This window comes from Anomalospiza imberbis, chromosome 3 (genome assembly GCF_031753505.1).
Source record: "Anomalospiza imberbis isolate Cuckoo-Finch-1a 21T00152 chromosome 3, ASM3175350v1, whole genome shotgun sequence".
Taxonomy (NCBI): Eukaryota; Metazoa; Chordata; class Aves; order Passeriformes; family Viduidae; genus Anomalospiza; species Anomalospiza imberbis.
Genome location: NC_089683.1, coordinates 82,302,194 through 82,329,371, shown reverse-complemented (window position 1 = coordinate 82,329,371; position 27,178 = coordinate 82,302,194). Strand labels below are relative to the sequence as shown.

Sequence of the window (27,178 nt, the reverse complement as noted above, 5' to 3'; positions counted from 1 at the left end):
TACCAGAAAACTGTATGTTGTATTCTGTGTGCAAGCAAGATCTTACTGCAATAATGGAAAATCAGAACATAACACATGTTGTTCTTTACTTCCTTCAGAAGCCCCCAGAAGCTGTGCCTGCAGACTTACCAGCCCTTTCCGATCTTGTTCCTATAATCGCTGATCAGTCACAGTACATTAAACATTTGGAAGCAGAAGTGAAGTTTTACAAGGTATCAGATAACTTATTTGACCTAATAAAATTCTGGTCCTCCAAATGTGAAAAACTGCATTAAAAGCAGCTTACATTTAGACTTGAGATTGATTGCTGTAATGACCAAAACTGAGCCAAATGCAGTTCAGTAGATTCCTTACCCTGTGTCTTGGTATCTGGTATTTAAGGATCTTTAAAGACATTTTTACATCCTATCACAAATACAAATAAGCTTTTTTTAAAGAAGATTTATAGCAATTTAAGCTGCAAAAATACAAAATCTCTTTTGAGTATTCTTAGTCTCTCTAAAAGGGTTAAAATATTTGAAAATGTTAGTCTAGACTCTTAGTCTCAAGATGCATTTCAATATTGATAGCCAACTTAAAGGGGCCTTTTAAATGCAATTCCTTCATCCTGTAGGAGGAGTTGTGTGGGGTGAAAGATGAAGAACAGGCAGTTTTACTTGAAAATGAGGAACTCCATCAGAAGCTGAAATTCTTAACTGCAGAATTGTTGAGAGAACAAACTCTCCTTGATGCCTCAGTAAGTTTTTGTTTTTTTTTTTTGTTGCTTTAATCAGTGCTCAAGGATCTGGCCAGGTTATTTTTATGGAAGGGTATACAAATGGTTGTCTCTAAATGGAATTTTAATCAAAATTTAATGAGAATTTGTAAACATGGATTTCCTTGGGTAACATCATTATTGTAGGTTGCTAACCTAATTAACTTGTTTATTGGTTCTTATATTCTACTGAAGATTATAAGATTCAATACTTATGTAAGTACATTTGTTTAAAAAAACAGCCTGCATAATCATAACTGAAGCATTAATACTTTTATTTTAGGCAAATATTCAGAAAGCCTGGCCTGTAGGTGGTAAAGACTGTAGCACACACCAGCCTGTCACCTCATCACTGGCACATAACAAAGATCAGGCTTTTGCAGCAGCTTCTGGAGACAAAGCCAGATGGCCTGTAGAACTGGTTGGTATTACCTTTCTTCACAGAGTCCTACATTTGCAAAATTGTTCAGTGTTGTTGTTGTTGTTGTTGTTCCAGTTCTGACGATCAGCTTTTAACAGACATAGGAGAAGTTTTAGTTGACTGAACCTTAATCTGAGCTCAAATTTTATTCTCTTAAACCTTATCTTCTCATTATACCCTAATTAATATTATTGTGCAGTTCGACACAGATGGCAGGTTGTATCTGCAGATGATGACTTCCCAGAGGTAATTCTTGTTTAAAGATGATGGCTTCACTGTACTTTGGAGACTCTTAGGAGTAACACAGCACCCAAGCAGGTGGAAGCTAGCTGGTGTAATTTATGTAGCCCTCCACACAAGCTCTTTTCATAATGGGTTGTTCTGCTCCCGAAGCAGTACAGGCTCAGTAAGGTACAAAAATAGTTTTGTGCAATCTGCTTTCCCTTAGATAAATTACACACCTTGTGCTTTTAGAGATACAGAAGAGTCCTAGCAATTTAGTGATGATGTTGTCTCCTCCTGTATTTTTAGTTTCAGAGGATATTAATTTTCCTTATGCTCTGAAGTCGTGGAGTAGTTTTGCTATCTTTTGGGAAAAAAAATGGCTAATTGAAAAGCTTTGATATATTTTATCCATGTGCATTTGTGTACTGTGGATTTTATATGGTACTTTAATTCTTTAATTATGTGGGATTTTAGGGTTTTTTCATGGAAATACATAGTTTTGGTTTATTTGTGCTAGTATTTTAGAACTGAAGACCTCAGTGATCGCTGATCCCTGCAGTTGTTTGGAAGCTATTTTTAATAGTAAATGCTCTTTTCTTCATCTGCTATGTTTAAATCAGGAGAAGCATGTTGATTGTAACGTCATTCTAAGTGTCATAGTGAGGTAAATTTGTAGTGCTTTATCTGGTTTGTTATCATCATTGTATTTAACATGGGTGTAGTTAATTCATATACCCAGTTCTTCACCAGGTAATCAGAGTACCTCACTGTATTATAAATAAATAGCCTATGTTCTTGAAGTTCTTATAATTGTTGTATTAACATCTTCTGACTTGTGAGAGAGCAAGAGCAAACTCGAGACATGATTATCAGTTTCTGTGAATCATTGTAGAGAGCTGAGGAATACAGTTGGAATTGAAACAATTTACCATATGAGGATCTGGCAAAAACCCTTATTTAGAAACAAAAAAATGGGAGGGTTGTTCACTTTTTAGACTTCCAGAAAAGTGAAATATTTAGGTTTCTCTGCCACTAGTATTTAAACAGGTTTATGTCCTTAGGGGAAAAGAATGTGGGTAAAGTCTAGGTTTATTTGTAAAGACTGTTATGAAGAAAGCAAGACATATCTTCTCCCATCTTTTCTAAAGGAGAATCTAAAACTTCTTTATCAAGAAAAAGTCAATATGCTTGATGCTCAAATACAGTCTCTAAGGTAAAGTGATTTTTTTTTCTTAAAATAATCCTGAATAAATTGTCACTGCATAACAGCATGAACCAATCTTAATCTGAATTTAACTAAGAGAATGCCTGAATGTCTGAATGTTGTGTCTTCTGATAGTATCCCTGAAAACTGGTTTTCTATTAAGTTCTCTGAAATATAGCTCTAGCAAAACTGAATGTACTGCTACTTTGTGGAAACAGTAGCAATATAAAACATCTTCTCTTTTTTTACCCTCTTTCCCCTAAGAAAGGTCATGTAAGGTAGACCCCTCAAAGAAAAAAGATAAAATTTTAACTTGTGTGACAACTTCCATAATTAATTACTTTCTACTACTGTTAAATTATGTTTTTCCCTAAATAAATTGTTTCTTCATATATTTGAAAATGCTAGACTGTTCTGTGTGTAAAAAGAGTTATTGGTAGCGAGAAAAGTTAAAAGAATGCTTTCTGCACTGGTGAAACCTACACTATGCAAAGCCAGTTGTCTTAGTGAATGTATAGGAGGATCTTTAATTTTGGTAGTATAATCCAATTTTTTTTCCCTCTCTTTGCCTCAAGTGTTATATTTATTCAAAAATAATTGTTGGGGCCTGTCTCAGAAGTTCCTCAAGTACATTATTCAGCCTCTGGTTTCTCTTAAGAGGTATGCAAACAGGAAGTTCTGCAAAACTAAGTCTTACTGAGAAATTATATGGCTTTCTGTGAGACTATCTTTCCTTTTAACTTCAAGGATGACTGTACACAGGACTTGCAAAATTCTGTCCATAACATTCCAATAGGTTTGTTGCACCATGACTGTCTAAGAATATATGCAGAGCAAATTCTGTTCAGGTTATAGTGGGTTATATGTAATAGACCAAGTACTAAAATTGGAAGAAGTGCACAGAAGATTTTCCAGATGGAAATAAGAATGCACGTAGTGTATATATCATGTGCACAGTAAATCCAATGCAACCAGAATGTGTCAGACTTCCTGTGTGTGTGCTGTCCAGATGGCCTGCATAACAAACCCAAAGCTTTGGATTCATTGCACAATTTGTCAAATTGATCTATATGTGCACAGTGTGCGTTTGTCTGGAACTTCCTGATGTTAACATTCCTATTGCTTGCGATCTCCCCAGCCTGACACATGCTTGGAAATTCTGGAGAAAATTCTTCAGAGCACCTGGTAAAAATTTTGGAGACAAGTAAAAAACTTAACCTGTTTTTCTGCACATGTGTTTGACCTCAGGTTATGTATATTGCTGGATCTGAGTGAATGTGCTGATTCTTCTCTAGCGAGTAGAGAATAAATATTAAGTTAGTGATATTTTTAATAAAAGCAACAGAAAATTGCTAGATTATTGAAATATTTATCCAGCTGATTTTTTTTTTTTGCTAATAATGAATATTATACTCTGTTCAGAAAAAATGTAAGCCTACAGGTTTTTCATCTAATACATTTCTGTTTAACTTCAATATTTTCTGATAATATGGGGAAGAAACAAATTAACACAGTATTGTTTTGTCTATGAATACTTTTGATTAGGCAGTTCAACTGTTATTTCTCTGTTAAAGTCTTCCTTATCCTATTGAAATGTGTAAAATATTGTTCATTACAGGGATTCTTACAGTTTTAGGTAACATTTTTATTTATATATTGTATATGAATATGACTTGTAGAAATATATAATTTCACACATTTCTTCTTTCTAGAAAAGACCTTTCAGAATCTCAGACGACATGCAAAGATTTGGAAGGAAGGCTGAAACACCAGAAGTCACTGTTTGCAGCCAGAAATTCTAGCCAGGTTGGTGGTCTGTGCCTGAACTGTGCCCAGCACGAGGCCATTCTTGCACAGACTCACTGCAATGTCCACGTGCAGACCATCGAGAGGCTGACAAGGTAGGTAGTGGGTGTATGTTTTTGTGTTGTAAGTATGGCTGCTTGCCTTAGACCATTTAAGTCTCAATGTGTTGGGTTACATTTGTAGAGAGATGTGCATTTATGGAACAATACACTCCCAAGCTGGAGTCATAATGCTGAAATCATAGAATGTAGGTCCCACCCACTTCAAAATCCACAATAGCTTTGCTACTTATTTCAAGTGGGAAAGAATTTTAGTTGTTATAATGTAATTATGATACCTTGGGCTGACCAGATAATGAGACAATTTACAATCTGTTTCCTGTACTTTTTGTGCAAAAAAGTCCTTCCCTCTGTCAGCACAAATATTGTGCAAGTCCATGTATTTTGATTGATTATTTCTTACAAAAGTTCATTATAATTATGTAGTTGGAAGTTTTTTCTGGCTCCACTTTATTCTCTTTACCTATGAGGAACTTTTCAAATGCATCAACAATAGATCGTGTGCTTGGGGTAGGATGCATTTCCTACCCCAAACACCTGTAGGAGTTCCTCCCTGACTACAATAAGACAGGGAAAAGAAGATCCATTGGATAAAAATAAATTAAATTATTTGTTGAAACCTTTTTTTTATCAAAATTGTAGCTGTTATTTAATTTTTTTTTAATCACAGCTATATAGGCTGAATATATGTAATTCAGGGATCCCAACATTAAATTCTTTTTCTTAAGGAATTCTGCCAGTCAATTGCTCTTCAAAAAAACTCTCCCTTTCAAATTGCTAGTAATAATGATAGGATACTGCAACTTTCTCAAAGTTTGTTAAACAGCCATCTATTTGTTGTCAGATATGTGAAGCTTCTTAGAATTTCTGAAGTATTAGAATGAGCCTGAGGTGGAATAGTGGGTCAGTTAGAAGCAGGAAGACTGTAGGGACATAGAACATATAAGTACTTGGTCAAGCGGGCACGATCCCTCTGCACTAGATGATTATTGCCAGGATTTATGTATTCCTATTAGCAAGTCCAAAACTTTTCTCTCAAAGCTCTATTGCTGGGAAGTCATGTTTCAAAATCTACTTTTGTAACAAAAGTAATTATTTGTCACAGATGTTGGAAAATGTGAGCAAACTGTAAATCAGTACATTCTTGTCCACTTATATTACAGTGAGCTTGAAATAAAAGATTTGAACTGACCTCTTTATCCATCTTAAACCATGATTTCATTTGAAGATTTAAAAAAATCTAAAAGCTACCTCTACTTGTGGTGCAGTTTATTAAAAACAAGGGTATTTCAGTAGGAATTTTCAAAGGAACTTTATCCAATTCAAAAATGAAATGAAATTTCAAAGTATGACTGCTAGGTCTCTGGCAAATACATAAAAACTGTTACCGTTTTACACATTAAGAACACAGCAGTTTTCAGACAGAATCTTGAGGTGCACCTAAACCACAGACAAAGATAAAACTTAATTTTAAAGCTTTTAACATATCACATTAATAAAAAGGTGAAGTTAAGTATTACAGTTTTACCAACTCTGCTTTACCTTTTAGTGTCTTAGTGAAGAGTTGTAGAATCCAGGTATCCTATTGTTTGGCTTCGTTCCAGTTTGCAACAAATGAATTTAGATTGTCATTTAATATACTTAGAGATTACTTGTTGAACCTAACCCTTCCTTTTTTATTATTTTTCCCTCTTTTACATTTAATCAGAGTGTAATTCCATATTGCCTTTTTTTATTATTTGCATGGATCCCCATTTTGTTATGTTTACAGAATGTGCTCGACTCCCATACATTTATGACTTGAGATCTGCTCTCTTTACTGGCAGTTTCTCTAATGGTCCATCCTTCTAAAATGAGGGACTGGTTGTCAAGCAAATGATATTTTCAGTATCTGCCAAGCTTGCAGTATGCAGTCTTTCACTCATGAGTTTTAGTCTTGCTTGCTTACACCCTCAAGTCTTGTCTGTATGTATTTTATATTTGGTATACCTGTTGTTTGGGTTTTTTCCTCTTACAAAAAGAAATAGAAGTAGTATCTGGTTTTTTTTTAATATGCAGAGAAAGAGATGACTTGATGGATGCCCTTGTTTCACTGAGACAAAGCATAAAGGAGATGCAGCAAAGAGAATCTAATGCTTGTAAGCAAGTTGAACATGCTGTGCAAATGGCAGAAGAGGCCAATTTTGAAAAAACAAAGGTAAATCCATCACGAAATTAGAGCTTTTTAGTGTTAAGATCTAAGGCAAATGTTAACTAGTTTTCATGCTAATGAGAGAATACATGCATAAGACCTTTGTCATATGTTAATATGATGTAGATTTAAAACAACTGCACCGTGTGACTGTTTCTGAGCAGTAATATGAATTCTGAATTCAAGTTCTTAAATTGTCATCAATACTATGAGAAGTGGTGCATTATTTAATTGATGTACTTTCACAGCTAGGTGATATAAATTGAGTTGTATAATTTTCAAAGATATTCATGATATGTAAGAGGATAATTTCAACACCACATTTTTGACCTACTCTGGAAAGAATAGTTGAAATGCTTACAAACAGTTCTTTTTTTTGCCTCAGATGAGAGCAGTGCAAGAACTGATTGACTATCAGAACTCTTTGAAGATGAGAAGTCTTGTCTAATGCTAAGCTTGTCTAAGCTTCTGTTGTTATGTAAATACTAATGATAAAACCAGTTTTGATCTAATGCTTGTGTTAGCCCTAGTTCTGTACACAATCAACCTATATTCACCTAAATTATTTCCTTGATAGTTAGTGACATCTACTGTACTATTAGTGAATTACTGTGGAATTGAGAGAGGGGTGCTTTGGTTTGGTTTTTGTAATTCAATGCAAACAAGATTGATATAATTGTTCTATTGATAAAATTGGTGCTATTTATCCAGTGCTGTAGGAGAAGAGTGTGTGCTTGTAGGGTTGTGTGAAGTGCTACTTGTTTGTCTTCAAGGCTGAATAGCAGTCTGGGTTTTTTTCATACTCCAAAACTATTTTAATAGGAAGGAACAGGAAAAAAATTTTTACTTATACTGCATTAATTTTGCCTTTTTACAAGTACTGGTATACCTCTTGGTAAGTACAAACCATCCTTTTTTTTCCCCACTCCTATTCTACTCTGAAGTGCTGTTTTTCTTGATAACTAGCATGGAATCTCATAGAACAGTCCAGGTAACAAAAGTGAGAATTTACCACATTAAGCTTTCAAATACTATAATTGCAATTTCATCAGCCTGTTGTCCCAAAGTCTAACCTCAGGTGCTTATCATTTAAAACCACCATTTCTTCTTGTCTTTTGGTTGTCTCTGTAGTTTTTGGCCTCTTGCTTATTGCACAGAGCAGGAAGAAGGTATGTTATGTTTAAGTTTACATAGTTGAAGCAAAATCAGGAATTTATTTTTGACACAAATTTCATAAAAGAATAATTGTCTGAACTGCTCGTTATGTAGTCAGAACAGTGGAGCTAATAAAATACACATTTCTGAAATGCAACTAATGCAACTACTTTCTTCTAGTATGCATTGGTTTAGATGTCTACCAAGCTACAGCAGTTTTATGCAGGCAATTGTTTGCTGAAGTTGATGATTCTTTCCTACAGAAAAGGATTCAATGACATAACAGAGGGATTCTCTCACCACAGTAGACCTATGATAGGAAAGGGACCCTGAAGAGGGTCCCACAGAATTGCCATAAAACTAATGGTGACTGATGGAGCATTCTCTAAAAAAACATGGCTTAACTTGCTCTCCTCACGAACAGTCCAAAGCCAAAAATATTGAACACAGGGGATTGGCTTTGAGTGAAAGAAAAATAAGCAGTCAAAAAAATTAATTTGAAAATAAAGGATAATAAGTTAGAATTCCTAAATACTAGCTTCTTTGAAACAGAATATGCTGTGGAATGTTGAAATTAAATCTAGTTTATTCATAGGCTAGCAAAGCTCTCTTCAGGCTAGCAAAGCTCTATTCAGCTTTGAATACCTGGATTTACTTGTAATAGAGTAGTGTATTTCTGATTTAAACTGACATAACACTCAAATTCTACACTTTGGCAGAGATACAGCAGCATAAATAGATAAATATTTTCTTTTTTCCCCAGCATTTTTAGAAGATAGTGAGGACAGTGTTTTGAGAGTGTTCTTGAACTTATGTTTCTTCTTTTTTGACAGAAAACCCATCTATAACCCTGTGTTTTAGCACCTGAAATTAAGCAGTACTTTATGAGGTATTTAGTAGAATTAATTTTTGACAAACCTGAAATTTGTCAAACTTTTTCGTCATATATTTACTAACTGCTTTCAGGTTTCTTAGCATTCTGCTCTCAGTAATTCACTTTAGGAGGGGACTAAGTGGAAGTGCATACATTTTATTAATTTTTCCTTCAGGTCTTTAGTCAGACAGTAACCACTGTATTGGCAAAGAGTCAAATACTAGAGGCTGATTCTTGTGATGTGCGTTCAGGAATTTCAAATTTTAAATGTAAGGCAAATAATAGTTTTCATAGTTTTAGAAGAACAACTACTCATTTGGAAAATACACACAGAAAAATGCTTCCATATTTGCCATGATTCCTAAAAGCAATTAAATTTCTCAGTTATAGTAGGGCATGTATATACCTACAAACATATACATCTGTTTTCATTTTGTTTGTCCTATTCTAGATGTTAACACTGTAGTATATGTATAAACATCATAATAACTGCATTAAAAAAATACATTTCTAATAGCAAACTGTTTTCTTTGAAGGTATTAGATAAATATCATGTTTGTTTAAAAATTTTAGGTTTCTTTCACTTGGGCAAATTGGGGTTTTTTAGGTTCTAGTCCACTGTGAACAACTGAAAAGTGAGATAGAACGACAGAAGAATTATCTTGAAAAGGAGTTGGCTGCCCAGCTAAGTAAGAGGGCTGATGAAAAAGAAGCACTGCGGCGAGAAATGAAGAAGGAAAGGGAGGACTTGGCAGCAATGGTATGAGTTGGCTCTTTCTCTGTTTGTGTATTACAATGAGTGTATCATCCTCTTTAAACTTCGTTTACTTGTCTTTTATTTTTAGTTTTGGGTGTGAGAGCTCAGTCGCCTCTACCATTTCTTTAAAGAAGTGGTAGATAAGTGATGTTTTGAGTTTGAATAACTGGGTTTTGTGTTTTGTCACTAGATACATACTAGGTTGTTGATGTTATGCACTTTATTTTAGTTTGCATAATATTTTAATGTGTCAGAGTAAGAAAGGGTTAAGTAATATGTGATGCAAGGTTTGTACCTAGCTTTTTTATAGAAATTATTTTTTAGTTTGCCAAGGCAAGCATTTAGAAGTTAGCACATGTCAAATTTAGGATTCTTTGCTACTTTGATCTTATATATACATTAATGTTACAATATCATAATTTCAAAGTGATCTTATCATATGTTTAGTTTTCCCACCTGCAGAAATGTGTTGGAATATCTTTTCTCACTCTTACTAATGTTTATAAACTCTCTGAGACAGAATCTGTCTCGTCGTTTATGCCGCGACCATCGTGATAGTCTTGATAACCTTGTTTTAGGCTTCTAGATGCTGCTGTAATTTGAGTATAAAACATGAGGGTTTTCTGGCCAGTGGAGTCTACAGAGGAAAGCTCAAGCTAACAGCAGTAAGCCTGTGATAGAGGAGGCTTTTCTAAGGTGATTGAAATGGGAAGAAATGTAGAGAGACAAATATTTCATAAATTAGTGGTTTTCATGCTTGTTTGATTTGCGACATCTTCAACCGTTTCTGGTGGATGTTTGAAAACAACAGAGTGAATTTCTCTCCTGATTGAAGGCTCTTCCTGATTTTCTCTCCTGATTTTGTTTTTTTTTTTGGGACTCTTTTATAAGGTGTATGGGTTGTGTCTAAAAATCTGGAAAGCACAAACTGAGCAAAATAATCCATTTAAGTGTGTATAAAAAACTTCTTTGACTCCAACTCCAGATACCAAAACAGGTATTAAGCACAGTGATAGGGACTAAGTGACATTTAAGTATGTGAACTGATCATCAAGAGATCTATTGCCAGGGGAACAGAAATTTAAAAAATAATTTTCCACTGGAGACATTATTAAGCAATTCCTTGTTTGACTCCTTACTGTCTATTAGAAGCTATCCCTTTTATGAAGCTGGTTGTTTTGTTACAGAGTTGATTTCAAGCAGTGTATTCACTCCAAAATACGGCCTATTAGACAAGCATTTTGTACTTTTCTTTGGCAGAATATTTCACTGTGTGTCATCACATTAGTTTCATCACCCACTGAAATGTGTTTTATTGGAACCAATTCCCACTTTAAGTAGTTGTACTCTTTTTTTTTTTTTTTAATCTTGCATATACATTAAACAACATATAGTGACACTATGATGATGTCATGCCTGGTAATTAAAGAGATGGGATGACTTTGTAGAAAATGATGATCTATGTTAATGATTTACACCTACATATGATTACCTACTTTTATGTTTTAGGATTATGAGGTGGTAGAAATGGTATACTGTGGATCAAGTCAAGATTCATCTCAATATTTTATTGCTTCCTTTATGAAATGGTTTGTTTGAAAGGGAGAATTGGCATGATAGATAAATCAGGTGGATGTATAAGGAGTAAAAAATAGTTATGACTATATAATCCACTAGGTTTGGCTTTGAATTTCTGAAAGTTAACCTAGAACTGTCAGACACTATTATTTCCACTTATATTAGTAAGCTTCAGGGCTAAATAGCTGAAGATTCACTGTCTCTGTTTTATTATTACATTTTTTAATCATCCAGCAATGTTTCATCTGAATTAAATTAGAATTTTTAATATACTAAATCTGTATGAGTTTTGCACAACAGTACGCTTTGATCGATAGTGTTGAAATGTTTTCTGAACTTGAAAATTAATTTAAGATCTGTGGTTGCAACAATTTTCTTTAGCTGGGGGAGCATGATTTGGTTAGACTCAGTCTACATAAGGATGGATAAGAAGGTTTTAAATAGTACTTACATTGCAAAACTAATGTAGCCAGCTGCTTCTGACACCTTGTCCATATTAACAAGTCCTGGAGACTACTGCAGTCGATGAAAAGTTTCAAATAAACTACTGTATGATAAATAAATTAGAAATAGTGAACCCACTAATAAAATAATGTAGCCACATTCTATTATTAATAATATAGGATATAGTTTTATTGTACGTGCTTGATTTTTTAATTACATTTTTAATGTTATGTATTTTGTCTACATACAGTTGCTTTTGAGGAGAAAGTTCCACAAAAGTTTCATCTGTGGTTGGTCAAGTTGCATCATTACAGTGTTCTTGGACTTTTTCAGGTGACAGCTTTGTCGAAGGATGTGGCTGTTTTGGAGGCTCAAATAGAGAGAATTACAAGGGAAAAGAATTCTCTAGTTAACCAGTTAGAAGAATCACAGTGCCAGCTTGCATCTCATGAAATGGAGATGAATAAGGTCAGCACAATTATAAAGGAGCATTGAATTTGTTTTTCCTTATCATTGTGAAAGAAGAGAATTTTTACCTTGACCATTTTCCTCTGTTTTGGCAAGGAAACTGTGGTAACTGTAGACTTCATCTCAATACCCCAGAGGCACTACAGCTATCCTAACTGCAGGAGTAAAAAAATGACTTTTTCCATTTCCAAGTCACCTTGTCATACAGAGGCTAACTTTTCTACTTTGCAGTTTATGAGGGTCACTACTTAAAACACTATCTCAGTGTTTCAGTAAAGAACTGCGTTCGGTCTGAATGAGACAACATAGAATTCAACAGTGTCCTTAATTGCTACCTGTGGGACTTGCACTGCTATAATAAAGGGAGCTATTTCAAATCACTGTTTTTCAAGTTCTTTCCTTTAGACTTTTTATGTGATATACTGCTTAATTCTGTACCATTGATAGTACAGCTCTTACAAAGACATTTTCTGTTAAGAATTACAGCTTAACATGCATCTTGTGTAGGTCTATCACTCTTGGGTGCTTTCTTTTGCAATCGATTAGAGCCTTAATGGGGGTCATAACGTGAGAAAGAAAAAAATATTTGCTACAGCCTCTTGAAGTGTCTATATTCCTTACCAATGATCTCAGGGCCCATCCTACCTTCCCAGTTGTTAACTGCAAGGATTCAAGGAACAATTTATTCTTTGGGCTTCTAGAGATTCCAGGAGAGGTTTTCAACAGTTCCTATCTTCCCCTGCTGCCCTGGCTGACAGAAAGAGGCAAAAGTATTGCAGAAAATTCACAGCAAAAAGTCATCCCAACTTACTAGAAACTTTTTTTTTTTTTTAACTGAAAGACAAATGAGTATTTTAAGAATGTCAGAATGGTTTGATCTACCAATTCGGAAACACACTTTTGGTCTTTCAGGCTGGGTTCACAAATCACCAGCACCACTTACAGGGGTGAGGAGGTGGTGAAAGAGGTAGTAGGTACAAATATTCATTGGTCTGAAAAGAACAGTTTTGTACCCTACCAATTTGAAGTTAACTCTCTGAAGGTAATACTGTGGTTCCAGTCCCTGCTTCAGTTCATGTTAAGACAGAGTTGAATAGGTGGTCACCTTGCAATAGTCTATTAATTGCACTGTCGTGAGAGATCAGAAAACTTCATTTGTGTCTCTCTACTAAACTGAGAGGTCTGGAAAATCCTGGAAGAACTTCCCAACCACTGAGCTGACAGGACTATGTGCATCACCCTGATATTTTCATTGGCTATGTGATATCTTTGCTTTTGAATCTGACTCCCTGTTTCCAGACTCAGTTTGCCATTATTAAAAACAAAAAATAACAACACTTTTGTTTTGAGTTTTATCCAAAATATTGTTTTTCTTCATGCACTTAAAGTCAGGGAAGGAAAATATGGAGTGAGGATCTATTTCCTTCATTCTTGAGGAGCCTGAAAAATCCATTATTAGGACAGCACCATCTGCTGATTGTTCTGTGTTATTCCCTTTGTACAATATGTGGAGGAGCTGAAAGTGAGGATTGCTGTATTTTTAAAATTTCACTTGGAGGAAGTAACATATTGCATTTTGTTACATCCTTCAGATAAAGGAAGGAGGAGGTAGAAATCCAGGGTTTGCAAGCTATGCAGTTGCATCTCAAGATTTTTTAGTTGCATATAATATTTTAGTGTTTAAAAAATGCTTTAGAACTTTGCCATTCTTCAGAGCATTTGCTGCTTTGCATTATTTGCAATGGCTAAATTCACAAGTTGTCCTTTGAATTTATAAGTGATGCTACTTCTTAAAAGTTATGACAGTTGGTTTAGTTTTTTCCTAGAGTGATTTCATTGCAGTATGCATACTTACTTTGTCCCTACCTTTTTTTTAAGGAGAAAAAACAAAACTGAAAATGAGAAGAGGTATAAGACTGAAAAACAGAAATTAATTTGGGTTGTAGAATATATGAAAATGTTTTTGAGAAGCACAGAGGATTGTAGCAGCAAATTAAAAGGGTGTACATTTCAGGAGAAAGTGCTGAAAGAATATAAGCAAAGCAGGAAAGTAGAGTGAATTGGAAAGAAAGTTGACTAAGAGGAGCTATGAGTAAATACATTTGCATTTGGTTAGTTAATTAAGGTGAAATGAACAGGCACAAATTGGAGGTGATGGCACAGGATAAGGACAATAAGCGGACAGCTTAGATTGAAAATTGGAAGAATAACAACCCTGCACAGCAATAAAGTTATGTGAAAGGCATTAGTGATCTTCTGGTTTTGTTTTGGTTTTTTAAATGTCTTTCACTTTCTCCTAACCCCTTCACATTTCCTCTGAAGTTGATGCCAGATGGAAAGGATTGAGGGGGTAATATAACAAACACTCCAACAGCAGAGAATAATTGTCCTGTGTAGAAGTGATTTCCTGAAATGTTGCTTTGATCCATTTCTTCTGGACTATGTATCTCTTTAAATTAGACTGTTTTTAAAAAAAAAAATTGATCTTCAGTTTGCAGTAAGTTTGTAATGCTCTGATCAAACTTTGAAATTTTTTGTGTTAACATTTAAAGAATTTCTTTCTTAACAGTGTAAAATTGGCAAGTTAAAATACACCTTTAATTAGGAGTGTGATAGATGCTTTACTTCTAAGTTTTGAATGTGTTGACATAGACTTTCTTGGGATATTACAAAGAATGAGAGAAGAGTATAAAACCAGCAACTGTCATTTAACTGTAGTGATATATATTTATAACATAAGCATTTATACTTAACAAAATCTTGATCCAAATATATTTCAATCTAGAAGGTAGTGCATATGTCAAAGTTAATGACTATATATAGTATTCAGATCCACCTTTCTATGTAAAAACATTTACCATGTGTAGACCTAAAATATCTGTAAATTAAAAATATGTTGCATTTCAGTGACCTGTAGAGGGCACCAAAAGATCTAATTGCAAACCCTGGTCTTCGGATTCTTCAAGCTAACAGATCATGTTGTCTGTGTAATCTAACAGGTGTGTGGAGAAATGCGCTATCAGTTGAATCAAACCAAAATGAAGAAGGATGAGGCAGAAAAGGAGCTCAGAGAGTACAGAACAAAAACTATAAGGGAGCTTGAAATTAAGGACCAGGTAAGAGATAATACTGCTATAACTTTGCAGTTATTAGTTGCCTAAAAGTAGGGTTTTTTCAGAAGCTGGATGATTCATTTTTCTAATAGTGGTCATTTATTACTGTTAAATGGTTTAAATTAATGGCAAAAAGCCAGCTTTTACTGCTAAATAAATACCTCTTGGTTATCTTCATCTTGTTTTCAGCCCTAGTATGTTCAGTTTTGCGCATCACTCATTCCATGATTTCATATAGAATTACTCTATCATATTATTCATACCAGCTACTTAAATTCTGTGTACTGTATACATGTGTTTATACACTTTTTCTCACAAATAAATCCACACATAATTACCTATACATGCAGCCTAACAGAACATTAAAGGCTCTAAGCATAACCTAATGATGCCAAAAATGAAAATCATTTATCTTCCAATTTCTTTAAAGATTCAATGTTACTGAATGCTGGGATTCATAGAAAAGTTTAAAGAAACTAAACCAAAACAGAAGTAGCCTTCTAGAAAAAAATAACTATAGAAAAAAATCCACTTGGCATTAACTGTTGTTTACCTAAACTGGGTTTTATATTAATACAAAAACCAGTATATGCCTTACAGGTAGTCTGTGAGAAAACATCCCATGCAGTAAGAAGGATTATTAGAGTAACCTGCAACATACTTGGCATACAGCTTGAACAGGTGTAATCTGCAGCTTTTGAAGTGCCCTTTTTCTTGAGGTTCAATCCATTTTTCTCTAGGACTTCAAACTTTCAGTATTCCTTCTTAGGTTGTGATTTGCACTTGAGAGTCTTCTGAATACACAGATATATGATGCACATGAGGATGATTTTTTTAATATGCTTTTTGTTATTTGAGCAGCCTATCCAACATGTTTTGAACCATTCTCTTTCTTTTAAATAACTGAACAGGTCATTCCCTGTATAAGAATATATGTAGGGGTAAAATGAAGTATTTAAATAATTAAAATTTTAATTATCAGTTCCTCAAAAGCTGCATGTAGGGACAGTATGTTTATTAACTTAATAGTACAAGCTTAGACTGGAAGCAATATAAATTCAAGTTATAATGAAAATATATGTAAAATCCAAAGGAGGAGCTTATTAGGTGAAATAACCCTTCAACATGTATAGAAAATGAGACAGCGCAGAAGAAGAGAGGTCTTAAAGTATTCTTTTTTTCAAGGTTTGCTTTTTTTTCACTCCTGCATCCTTTAGGCCTAAGGACACTGAAAAACAAAAAAACAGGCTTGTCGTCTGTGTCTTGACAGATATCACAGATAAAAGAGTTGGCATAATCTTGGCATACAAATAAAACAGGATGTGTTTAATAAGATACTTGAAGAAGTATCTTGGATTTTAAATCCTGTTCTCCAACTTGCTTGAGGATTGCCTTTTGAACAAATAAAAAAATTTAACAAAATATTTTAGCCTCATGTGATGACATACTGGTATTTTAATCAGTGTGGATCTGAATACACCAAAATGTGGTGATTTGTGATTTGATATAAAGTGAAATTATGTGGGAGGGTTCCTATCAGCAAAAATTATTAGATAATTAGATAAAAATTAGATATTCACTAATTATGTTATTGTATTGTTCAAATATGATTGTTGGTTCCTCAAAAAAAAAAGGAAAACAAACAGTTTTGAAATTCTCAGACTCAGTATCTAGCAGCTGTTTTATAGCTGTGGCTCCAGTAACCCAAAAAGTTCTGCATAGGTCCTAGGATTCTTTAACACATTAAAGGCAACCCAAGAAGAGTGTTAGACTGCCGTGTTCTGTTGTTGCCTGTTGGCTGAGGATTTTAAATCAAATTTTAACAAATGTTAATAAGCTATTGCAAATTATTTTGTTTAAAAAAATGAAAACAGTTCAATCACATCTATTTTTGTATTTAAAGAAAACCTGAAATGTTTTATCTGATGTGGCACTGAATAGCAAATAATAATTGTTCTTTGGTCTCTCAGCCATGACCTGACCTTCTGGCTAAGAGACAGAGCTGATACCTTCCTTGGCCACCATCTGTTCATAATAAATACATATTTGGTTTTTTTTAAGTAGAGAGACAATAATATAGGAGTATTTTCATGCTATTCTGTATTAAATTATGGGTTTTTTCTCTTTAAAAAAAAAATCATATTTTGGATTTCCTTTTAATATATTCAGAGCGAGTTTACTGTTTCTTGAGGTATAATTGTATTTTTAATTGTGCTGTGGATAAATTTCAGTTTTGAAGATATTTTTTAGTTTAGATGGAGTGACTTTTAAAAAAGGATTAAAATCATTCAGGTGTTTAAGAATAGGCAGAAAACCCCACATGTACAATGTAGGTTCACCAGATGCATATATCTGTATGTCAAGTAAATACAGATTGTTATTTATCATATGCTGGTATTTATAAATCTTATTCAAAATTGAACTTGTATCATTTAGGAAACATAAAGAGAGTATATATCTTTGGTCTTACTTCCTTTTACCCTAATATCTTTTTCCCTGTATTTATTCTTTGGTTTGGACTAATACCCACGTGTCAATATCTGTTATAATTCTCTGTTACTAACATTTTTCATGAATACTTCTTAATAATTAAGAAGCAATGAGTAATGTTACCATTTAAATTGAATAACTGTTTTGTAATATCATCCATCATGATCCTGATTAGCATCAGGATAATGGAGGGCAGTGGGAGAAAGACATGTACCACAGAGTTTCTCTACACAGAACCCACATCTGTTCCTCTGGCCAAATATGTTGTAAAGTAGCATAACCTACTGCTCTCTCTTTTTCTCTCTCAGCCAGCCCTCCCATTGTGACTGTAGCTGTGCTGAAATAACAGTGTATTACTTAATACTTTTACTGCTCAGGAACAAGCTTCGTAGATTATATGAATATAATGCCTTCATGGCAGTAAACTGTGTCCACACTAGGGGTTGTACTAGCACAGCTATATCAGAAAAGTCACGCCCTAACCTAAATTGCTGTTATTAGAACAAAAATTGTGTGGCATATTTGACACAGCAGGGCTTCACTTTTATAATACTTTTTTTGTTAATTTGTAAGCATTGCATGCCATAATTTATGCATTTCTAACAGAAATCATACTTCTGATACAATATGAAATTGTTTCTCAGATTAACATCACTTCCTCTTTTCTGCTCTTCCTTATAAAAATAAAAATGAAGTTCACTTTTAATAATTTGCTTTCTGTTTTTCTGAAATAATTTATATTTGGCTTAAAATCCTACAAGCCTCAGCATGTGGAAGTGAAAACAATTTTTAATATTGAGTTTTGCAGTCCAAGACAATTTGGGCATCCTCCTTATTAGATAGTTATTACCAGTAGCATGGCTTCACTGGGAGTGGTGATGTCCTTGCAATAAAGTAATAGGTCATGTTAAATTCAACTCCAGAAACTAACTGCAGATCTTCAGTTTGTTTTATCATATTTTGTGGAATCAGATAAATACTTTGTGTAGTAATAAATCCAAGCTAGTAATCTTAACCTGTAAAAAAGTCTTTAAATTTAGGCAGATATAGTTTGAAGGGGGATTACAGAATTCTGTTGCCTACCTTGTAGGTGACAGAATTAAAAGCTCTGGAAACATTGTACTAAACCCCACAGGTTTTTAAGAGTTGCCTGCATTGCAGTTCATAAGTCCAAATAAAAAGAAGTCAGGACTGACTGACATGCATAACCTATACAAATAGTAAGAGCTACACACCAAAGTATTTTTGTGCAATATGACAGAACCTAAATGATGCCTCTGTACATTATAGACTGACAATTTTGCAGACAAATAAAAATCTGGCAAAATTGCAGTCCAAAAGCACTTTGCCAAAGGGTATTTTGGGAATGTTTATCTCATTTGTCCTAAATCCGTGATTTATAGTAACCTAATTTAGATGTTATAAGAGGAGAGATTACTGACTCTGTCTTCATCAAAAAGAGTTCAGGCCAAGAATTTGGGTACATATCCTGGAAATGCTTCAGAGTATCCAAAGCAAGACCAGTAACACCTTTTAAAGACCCTGTTTCACTGGAATGTCTTTTTATGAATAGATATCAAGCTTTCATGAGTCAGGTTTAAAATACCAGAGTTTTCAACAGCTGTGACCTTCAGCATATCACCAGATGTTTGAAACTTGCAAGTTTTAATAACTGGTGAAGATGAGTTTAGGATGATGTGTTATGTGTATTCTTCTAAGAGTCTATATCTATATCTGGTACTCTGTTTCCTCATTAGTTATAAAGATGCTCTGGAAGTTCTGTTTTGAAATGAAATTCTATTAAATCAGTAAACATATACTTGAGTAATATTTGACAGGGGGGAAAACCCCAAAATTCAGAAGATAGCTTGAAACTCTTAGCATAAAATTTTCTTACCTGATCTGACCTTGAGTATAATGGGCTTAAAAGTAGCAAACCCAAATTGCTTTTGGAAAAGAAAGCATTAAGGAAATGTGATAACCTTTACTGTAACTGAACTCTTCCTAATGAATCATTTTGTGTTTTGGGCATTTAATGCATTAATTTGAAAATGAGTAAATAAGAGTAAAATTGCAGTACTTTAAGTCTTGCTTTGATACAAATTTTCTGACCTGCTCAGGAGGAACATAATTCTTTTCTTTATAGCTGAACTTACTAGCTCATCCCAATATTTTTGAGGAAGACATTGACCTACAACCCTGCAATATGTATAAAATTATAATATGGCTGCTGCTGCTCTGCTATGGCATAACTTTCCTCTTTCAGCCATCCATTCCTCAAGAATCAATGGTATGAACAGCCTTCATTAAATCCTATCTGTTTCCTTAAGAAAAATCATTGGCACTAGGATTCCCAGTGGTAGACTTTTCTTTACTCTCTTGTCTTCATTTTCTGTACAGGTCTGCTTCCCCTAAGCATGTAGCCTGCTAAGAGAAATAACACAGGATCAGAATTTTATTGTTCATAGGTGTAGTTTGGCCCATGTAACCTCGATCCATGTTCTGTCATCCATGGTGATGTCACTCCACAGTATATGGAAAGAGAAAATTGTTTATGCGCATTAAAAATTATTCAAAGTAGAAAAATAATTGCACATCTCTTGATATAGTGGGTTTACATACTTAAATAAATACTTAGTTTCTGTTGGTTTTTTTCTTCTCTCACTAGAAGATACAGTTGTTTTATCAATAGTCATTATGTCAACAATCAGAAGAAAAAGCGTGTAAAAGTCCCTATCGCTCATCAGTTGTTATTGCATAGGTTTTCTTTTTAGCTATTCCTTTAATGCTGTCCAGGAAATAAGAACCAATCTCATATCAGTAGTCTTAAATAGTATCTGAAAGGATAAAAGGAACAGATTTTTTTCTCTTCTGTTTTTCAGTAATGAAGCAGGTGTAATCTTCCCCTTCCTTCTTTCTACACACATCCTTCCTTTTCTGAATTTTTTATCAGTAAGTGAAGCACATATTTTGCACTGCCTCATTGTCCCCCATCTTCCACCTGTGCAATCCATTAACAAAAAAAAAGATCTTGTTCCACTGTGAACAAAATCACTTTCTTATCTCTGCTGGTGGCTGCTGAGCTAATCTGTACTACAGCAATGTTCTCTGTTAAAATGTGACTGTAGTAATCTCTATGGGATTGGAAGTTTTGTTCCTGAAATACTATTGCACGTCAGATATTTTGGCAAATTAAAAGCAAATATTTTCATGGAAATGATGCGGTAAAATCCTTGTATAATATGTTTCAGCCATTCACTCTTGTCATTTCCCAGGGTATTTATTCACAGGGACAATGTTGCTCTTCAAGAGTTTGCACAAGAACAGACCTTAAGGATTATTTCTTAATTTTAAAATTGCATGTGTGTACTCATAAATCTATACTTTGCAACATAATTTTTTTCTTTCCCCAGCTAATAACCACAAGTTTGCTTCAGTGAGATTTCAAGTGTGTTCCTCTAAACGCACCCACCCTCCATGCTATTTCCATAAAGCACCTCCAGCACCCCTGCTCTTCCTAGGAAACTGCAGGGTCCTGTCTCTGTTAATTCTCCATCAGTTTGGAAGCAGAGGGTTTATGAGTGATGACCTTTGCTTAGGTGATGTCTTGAGGCTCTGCCTTTTAGTGGAGCACACAAGATGTGTGGTACTGCCAGGTGCCATCACACTTTGCAGTAGAAGTGGCAAAGGGGTCACAAAACTACTTATCTTTGAGGAATTCAACAGTCCCACCAGATCAGGTTAGGATAATAGCCATCTAAGAAATTACAGCCTGCTTTGCTTATCTAGGTAGGCTATATCTTTCTTGTCCCTCTGGTCTTTACAGATAAATTGATTTGAGCCAGCCATACAGAAAAAAAAAAAAAACTTTCCATGTATGTTTCTTGGGGCTACTTCTCATGTTTCTGCTCAGGTTACATACCCTTCCTGTCAGGAAAGGTTTTCAGATTCCTATTTTAGGCTAACTGATTTGTAGAATTTGCAGTACTCTTGTGTGTTTTTGTGAATTAGCCTCTTAGAAAGAGGTGGTCTTTGTGAACTCCTTTAAGCTGTGTACATATTTGTATATTCTCACAGTTTATAATAAATCTATTTCCAGAATGAAGGCTTCCCCTTTGAAATCACATGTAGCTTTCTTGAGTGCTTTGTATCCTCATTCAGATTTGAATGGGAAGCAGCAGTAATTCAAATAGAGTGCAAATGGGAGAAGCCATTGTTGGGATGTGGTGGGGGTTAACCTTGTGATGGCCCTAACTCTCTTTACAAAGTTGGATAGTTCTTCAGGTGCAATATGCTATGTCAGATGGCCATGCCTGGGAGGTCTGAGGTTTAGAGACCACGCTGAACCTAGAGTTGCTTGATTGATATAAGGATTGGGATAGAAATGACTGCAAATGACCCCTGCTGCATATGGCCTGATAGTAATGCAAGTAAAACACTTGAAATCTTTCTACAAAACCAGTCTTGTTTTGTTGAGCTTTTTTAATTTAAAAAATAAATCCAGTTAGTTCTGTCTCTGATTAATTAGTATATTATTAGGTATGGAAGGCAACATGGATGGAGATCAGTGTGAAAGAGTGCAAAAATTTCCTGTCAATGATACACACAGTATTTAAATGTACATGCAAGGCCATACTGGGGGCACCTCTGTGAAAGACTTGGTCCTGAGTATTATCACTGGTCTCTCTGCTTTGAAGGCTACTTTAGTAAATGAGGCTAAGCTTATGAGCATCATGGCCTGTTAAAGTTTATTAATTTGAAGTGTGTATATTTTTATAGATTGCCTTTTTATTTTATATTTTTATTGATTTCCTTTTGGGGATGTACATTCAAATACCAACCACCACTGTGATTATATTTCACTTTTTATTATTCTATATTTTTTCTTCTTTTTTTGGTTCTATTTTATGCCCCTTCAATCTTTTAGTAATGGTGGCAAATGAAGTATGAAACAAAAAAAAATTGTAGTGTAAATTCACATTAATATTTTACACTCCAGAATTATTTTACTGCAGAATTTGGGCAATGATATAGTCAGTGCAGAATTTCCTTTTCAGGTTATACTGTGTATTTTTTCACCTGATGTGTAAACATACTGGGACAACAGTGAATGTCATAAATCAGTTAAGAACTAATTTGGTTTTAGTTTATTTTTCATTTTGTTAAAAGTCTTCTAAAGTTGTTTTTTGCATTTTCTTCAGAGTACAAGTTTTTTTATCACCACTTAATCATCCTCATTTGTTAAAAAAAAGTATTTGTCTTTTCTGTCAGTTTGCTGTTATGTAAAATTCTGTGAAAAACATCTGCTAGTTTGAAATTTAAAGTTGTATTTTTGCGTACAACAGAATCAGCATTTGTATGAAAAGAAATAATTATTTTAATTTTTAATTTTACTTGTTTTGAATGAAATTTTTTCATTTAATCACATTTTACTGAGATAGAGATGTCTAGTTAATTAAAAAGTGCATTTTTGCAACATGCATAAGAATTGTTATTTGAAGATAATGTCAGATAGGTTACGAAAAGGATATTTGAGGATTAATTCAGTGTTTGAGAAATCATTTTTTATGTTTTCCAGAAAGTTGCACTTATGTCACTGAATGAGCATGTCTAGTGTCTTCCCCTAAAGATGCACTGGAAAAATATGAAGATAATTAAATGCATCACAAATTAATGAAGGAGAACTGAAACACTTAAGTGGTTCAAGAAAAGCTACAAAAGGGCCCTATGTGCTCTGAAGTAGAAAAACTATAAAAGATGGTTGGTGGTAATACTGAAAAAAGAATAATTGTTTTAGAATAAAATTTTACTGCAGTGGTACTTCACTAATGCTTCATTTTTGTTTAAGTAGAACTTCTTTTGTGTAACTGAGCTGAATATGGATGCAGGATGGTGTTAGTGTGTTTCAGCTTGTGGTGAGTAATGGTGTTTCTCTTACTGAGGTTTAGCCTGCCATCTTTCCATGGCAAAGTGCCTGTTGATATTCCTGGGAGTTTGGGCAACTGCAGAACAAGACATTAAATACTACTTTTGAAATTATGTGCAGAAGTAATAAGAACATTAAAGTTGCAGAGTTAAGCACAAGAAGTTGCCTGTTCTAACCTTAATGTAGTCTTGTTGTACGTATACATTATGATAATTCTGTTCCTTGTTATACTGAAAATCTGTTTCAGATTTTCTTAAATGCAAGATTGTCATCTGTCTTTTTGCAGTTCTGTGCTCCATCTCTTGTCTCTCACATACATTGAAAAGTTAAGTACCTTGAAGAAATAACTTTTTGATCATGTGGTAAAAAGCTGTATCACAGGTGATAGGCATTGAGGGATGAAATTAACACTGCATGAGAAACAGAGCTGTCAGCAAAATGCTTTAGTTGGTGGTTTGTTTCTATTTCTGTCCCTACATTTACACTGTGGCCTGGATAGCAGCTACAGACCTGCTTACAGCTTCCTGATAGGATGAGATGGTAACTGATAGAAGAGATGGTAACTGAAGTAATACAAAAATTACTCTGAGTAAAAGTTGGGAAAGAAAGCTGCTAATAAGGTTCCCTGCAAAAACAGTGAAGAAGATTCATTGCTTCAGTAATTTCTCTGTAGATTAAATCCCAATTAAGTTGTGATGGCCTAATGATGGACTTTCAGAATTCAGGACAGAGTGTATTTGTGAGACTATTATTGTTAACAGGAGAGAGAACAGGGTTGTTTTTTATTATATTAACATATCTCGGATTCTGAGAGTTAATGTTTCAAACAATTACCTGAGTTTTTAAATGGAATTATCCCATAGTGTTGAGAGTATGATCTGTTTTCAGCCTGTAAATGTGGTGTGGTGTGTGGCTCCTACCAAATTATTTTGAATGAATATTTTTTGGTGTTTCAAAAAGAATAATTTAGTTGATAAGCCTAAATATACCTAGATTGGCTGTTTCTGAGTTGCTGTTAACATGTTTTATTGGGTAGCATTTTTCTGCCATCCCTTTCTCATGGGATTGTCTGCTGTTTCTGCCATGGTCATTACCAGAATTATAGAATATAGGGCATGCTGCAAGCACCTCCAAACACTGGTATTTTAAGATGTTTATATATGTCTGTATATACCTACACACAAGCACAAACACGTGTGCATGAGTGTTAAGGAGCTAATACTGGATTATGGAATTACCAATGAAAGTAGCACAAGTAAAATTGTTCTTCAAGCCACATTTTCATTTTCTTCATACTTCTAATAGAAATTATACGACACCTGCGAATGTTTAAAGATCCTGTCATGAAGTGACACTTCCATATCTGAGAATTTCCCCCTGCACTTTTATGGCAACTAAAATCTATGGATGTGTTCTTGAGTTCAGCCCTGAAGGTTCAACATCTGGCTGATGGAAACGAAACATTTTCACCAGAGGTTCTTGCACTTAGAGTCTGCTTCCTTCTGTGGGTCTGTGTCAAAACCTGACTGAGCCTGTTTAACTCGAGGCAATGGTGTAAAGCCCATCTGTTCCTTGAAACTTTTCCCCGAAGGAGTGATCTAGAGTGTATTTATATTCCCAGCTGTGGTTGGTTTTTTTTTTTTTTAAGTACTTAGCTGATGCTTTTGGACTAATTTGTGGTTTGGGTTTGTTTAAAGGTGTGCTGAATGGATGCACTTTTAAAGCAGATTTTAGGAATGTTGCAGAACTTCCCTATCTTTAACTTGTGAAGACAGTGAAGAGTTCATGTCCCTGTTTACTATGAATGGAAAAATAACACTTATGAACTGCTACTGTTAAGAAGAATAGATAACCCACTGAGACTTCTATTTAAAATACACAAAAGTCTGAAAAGTGAAAATACAAAGCATTTGTAACTGAATATCTTTGAGCACATGATTTTAAAATATTCTGTCAGTGTAATAGGTTGTTATATTCTTTAGAAAATTGTTAATACTTTTCCCTTCTAGGTAGTTGTACTATCTTTGCATTTGAACTTGGATTTCCCAAAATAATTTGGTAGAAGGTGCATGTGATAATGCAAGGTGACGTTTAAATTCTAATCAAAATTTCCTTCATGAACCTTTGTTGAGTGCTCTTTAGGGGAAAAAAAGTATGCAGTTAAGCAAATGGCAAAATTAAAAAAAACCCCAACACTATTGAAATGGTGTTGTTTTTCTGGATAAAGAGAATGTATTTGTTTGATATCATAACTGTAAGTAGTTTAGATTAACAGTTTTATGAGAGGAAAAGAGACAATGTTGTTATGAAGATGCTTCAAATGTTTGTATTGGGGTGGGGTTATATTCATTTGTTCTTGTAGGATGCTTGAATGAATAATTCCATTAATTAAAGAAGATATTGCCTCTTTTCTACATGAGGAAGCTATCACAAATAATATATTCTATGAGTTTAAAGTATAATAGATATTCAGCACTAACTCCTTATATGAACAATTTTATTCTGTACTATAAATGACCTTTCACAGTTTAGTTGACTGAAAAACATGCAAGTTCCCTCCAGCCCCAATGACAAATAAATATTTATGTAGGGACTTAGTGCAGAACAGTTACTACATGATAAAACTACACTGCCAGCTTATTCTGTACTCTACTGGTCTTCCTAAAAGCAACCTTAGAACAAAGTATAGTATTGTGTTACAGATATATTCCTACAGGTACTTGTATGTTGTATAGGGTCTTGAAGAAAAATATGGTTCTCAGAATTTCTATGGAAAATGTTTAAATTCCTGACAATATGACTGGGATAACATAGATATAGTACATATAACTGGACTTGAAGACAAACTTGACTATGGTTATTTGTAAATAAGTTAACAGACTCATCAACTTTAGTTACTATTTTGACTTACAAGGACTTATGATATTAATAAAATAATAGGATTAACAGCAGCTGGTATGTTTAGGGTTCAGGTAGAAGTCATAAATACTTCTTTTCAGTAATGGTAAAATCACAAAATTGCCTTTATTCTTTTGTGTAATATTTGGTGACAAAGCTAAATGCCCCCTTGTCACTGGTTATGTAATAGGCATTAAAAAATGAAAATAAATTAATTATCATGAGAGCTATCTTATGTCAAGCAGCTTCTGAAAATAGCCACTGTTCCACTGCCTTTCTGGCTCTCTAGAACAGTGAATTCAGGCCACAAATATGGAGCCTTCACATGAGAAAAATGGAAAATACTTGAATGCCTGTAACTCTTAAGCTGCATGAACACAATAACATTGATTGTACATTGGAGTATTTAAATATGAAACACATTCTAGCTTTTCATAAGAATGTAATTTCAAACACTTTAATTTACTTGTTTTGCAGTTTTTATTGAGTAACTACTTTTGTTCAAAAGCAAAGTGCGTTATTTTCAGGTGCTTTGATCACTTTTTTTTGTCTTAAAATGTATCTCTATGTATTTCTTAAATACACTTTCTTTGGTTCTATAATTTTCTAAGAAAATAGAAAAACTGGGATTAGAACTCAATGGGAACAAGCAGCATTTGGAACAAGCCCAGCAGGATGTGACAGAAGCCAGAGAGGAGTGCCTAAAACTGACAGAACTGCTGAGTAAATCTGAGCACCAACTGCACCTCACCAGGTACCCCTTATCCTATTACATGCTGTAGTACCAATTTCATTCTGCTAATTTTTTGCCACAG

The 27,178-nt window shown here is 34.2% G+C and overlaps 1 protein-coding gene across 9 annotated transcripts in view; it reads left to right on the top strand.

The window, feature by feature from the left end:
• Positions 1–27,178, top strand: part of SDCCAG8 (SHH signaling and ciliogenesis regulator SDCCAG8) — a 104,640-nt gene that overhangs the window by 10,563 nt on the left and 66,899 nt on the right. For all 9 annotated transcript variants that reach the window (XM_068185414.1, XM_068185408.1, XM_068185410.1 and 6 more), the window contains exons 4-13: positions 99–212; positions 614–736; positions 1,038–1,175; positions 2,549–2,613; positions 4,317–4,505; positions 6,528–6,666; positions 9,297–9,449; positions 11,802–11,936; positions 14,936–15,052; positions 26,975–27,117. In XM_068185414.1, the coding sequence (XP_068041515.1) occupies positions 99–212; positions 614–736; positions 1,038–1,175; positions 2,549–2,613; positions 4,317–4,505; positions 6,528–6,666; positions 9,297–9,449; positions 11,802–11,936; positions 14,936–15,052; positions 26,975–27,117 (1,316 nt within the window). The remainder of the gene's footprint in view (positions 1–98; positions 213–613; positions 737–1,037; positions 1,176–2,548; positions 2,614–4,316; positions 4,506–6,527; positions 6,667–9,296; positions 9,450–11,801; positions 11,937–14,935; positions 15,053–26,974; positions 27,118–27,178) is intronic.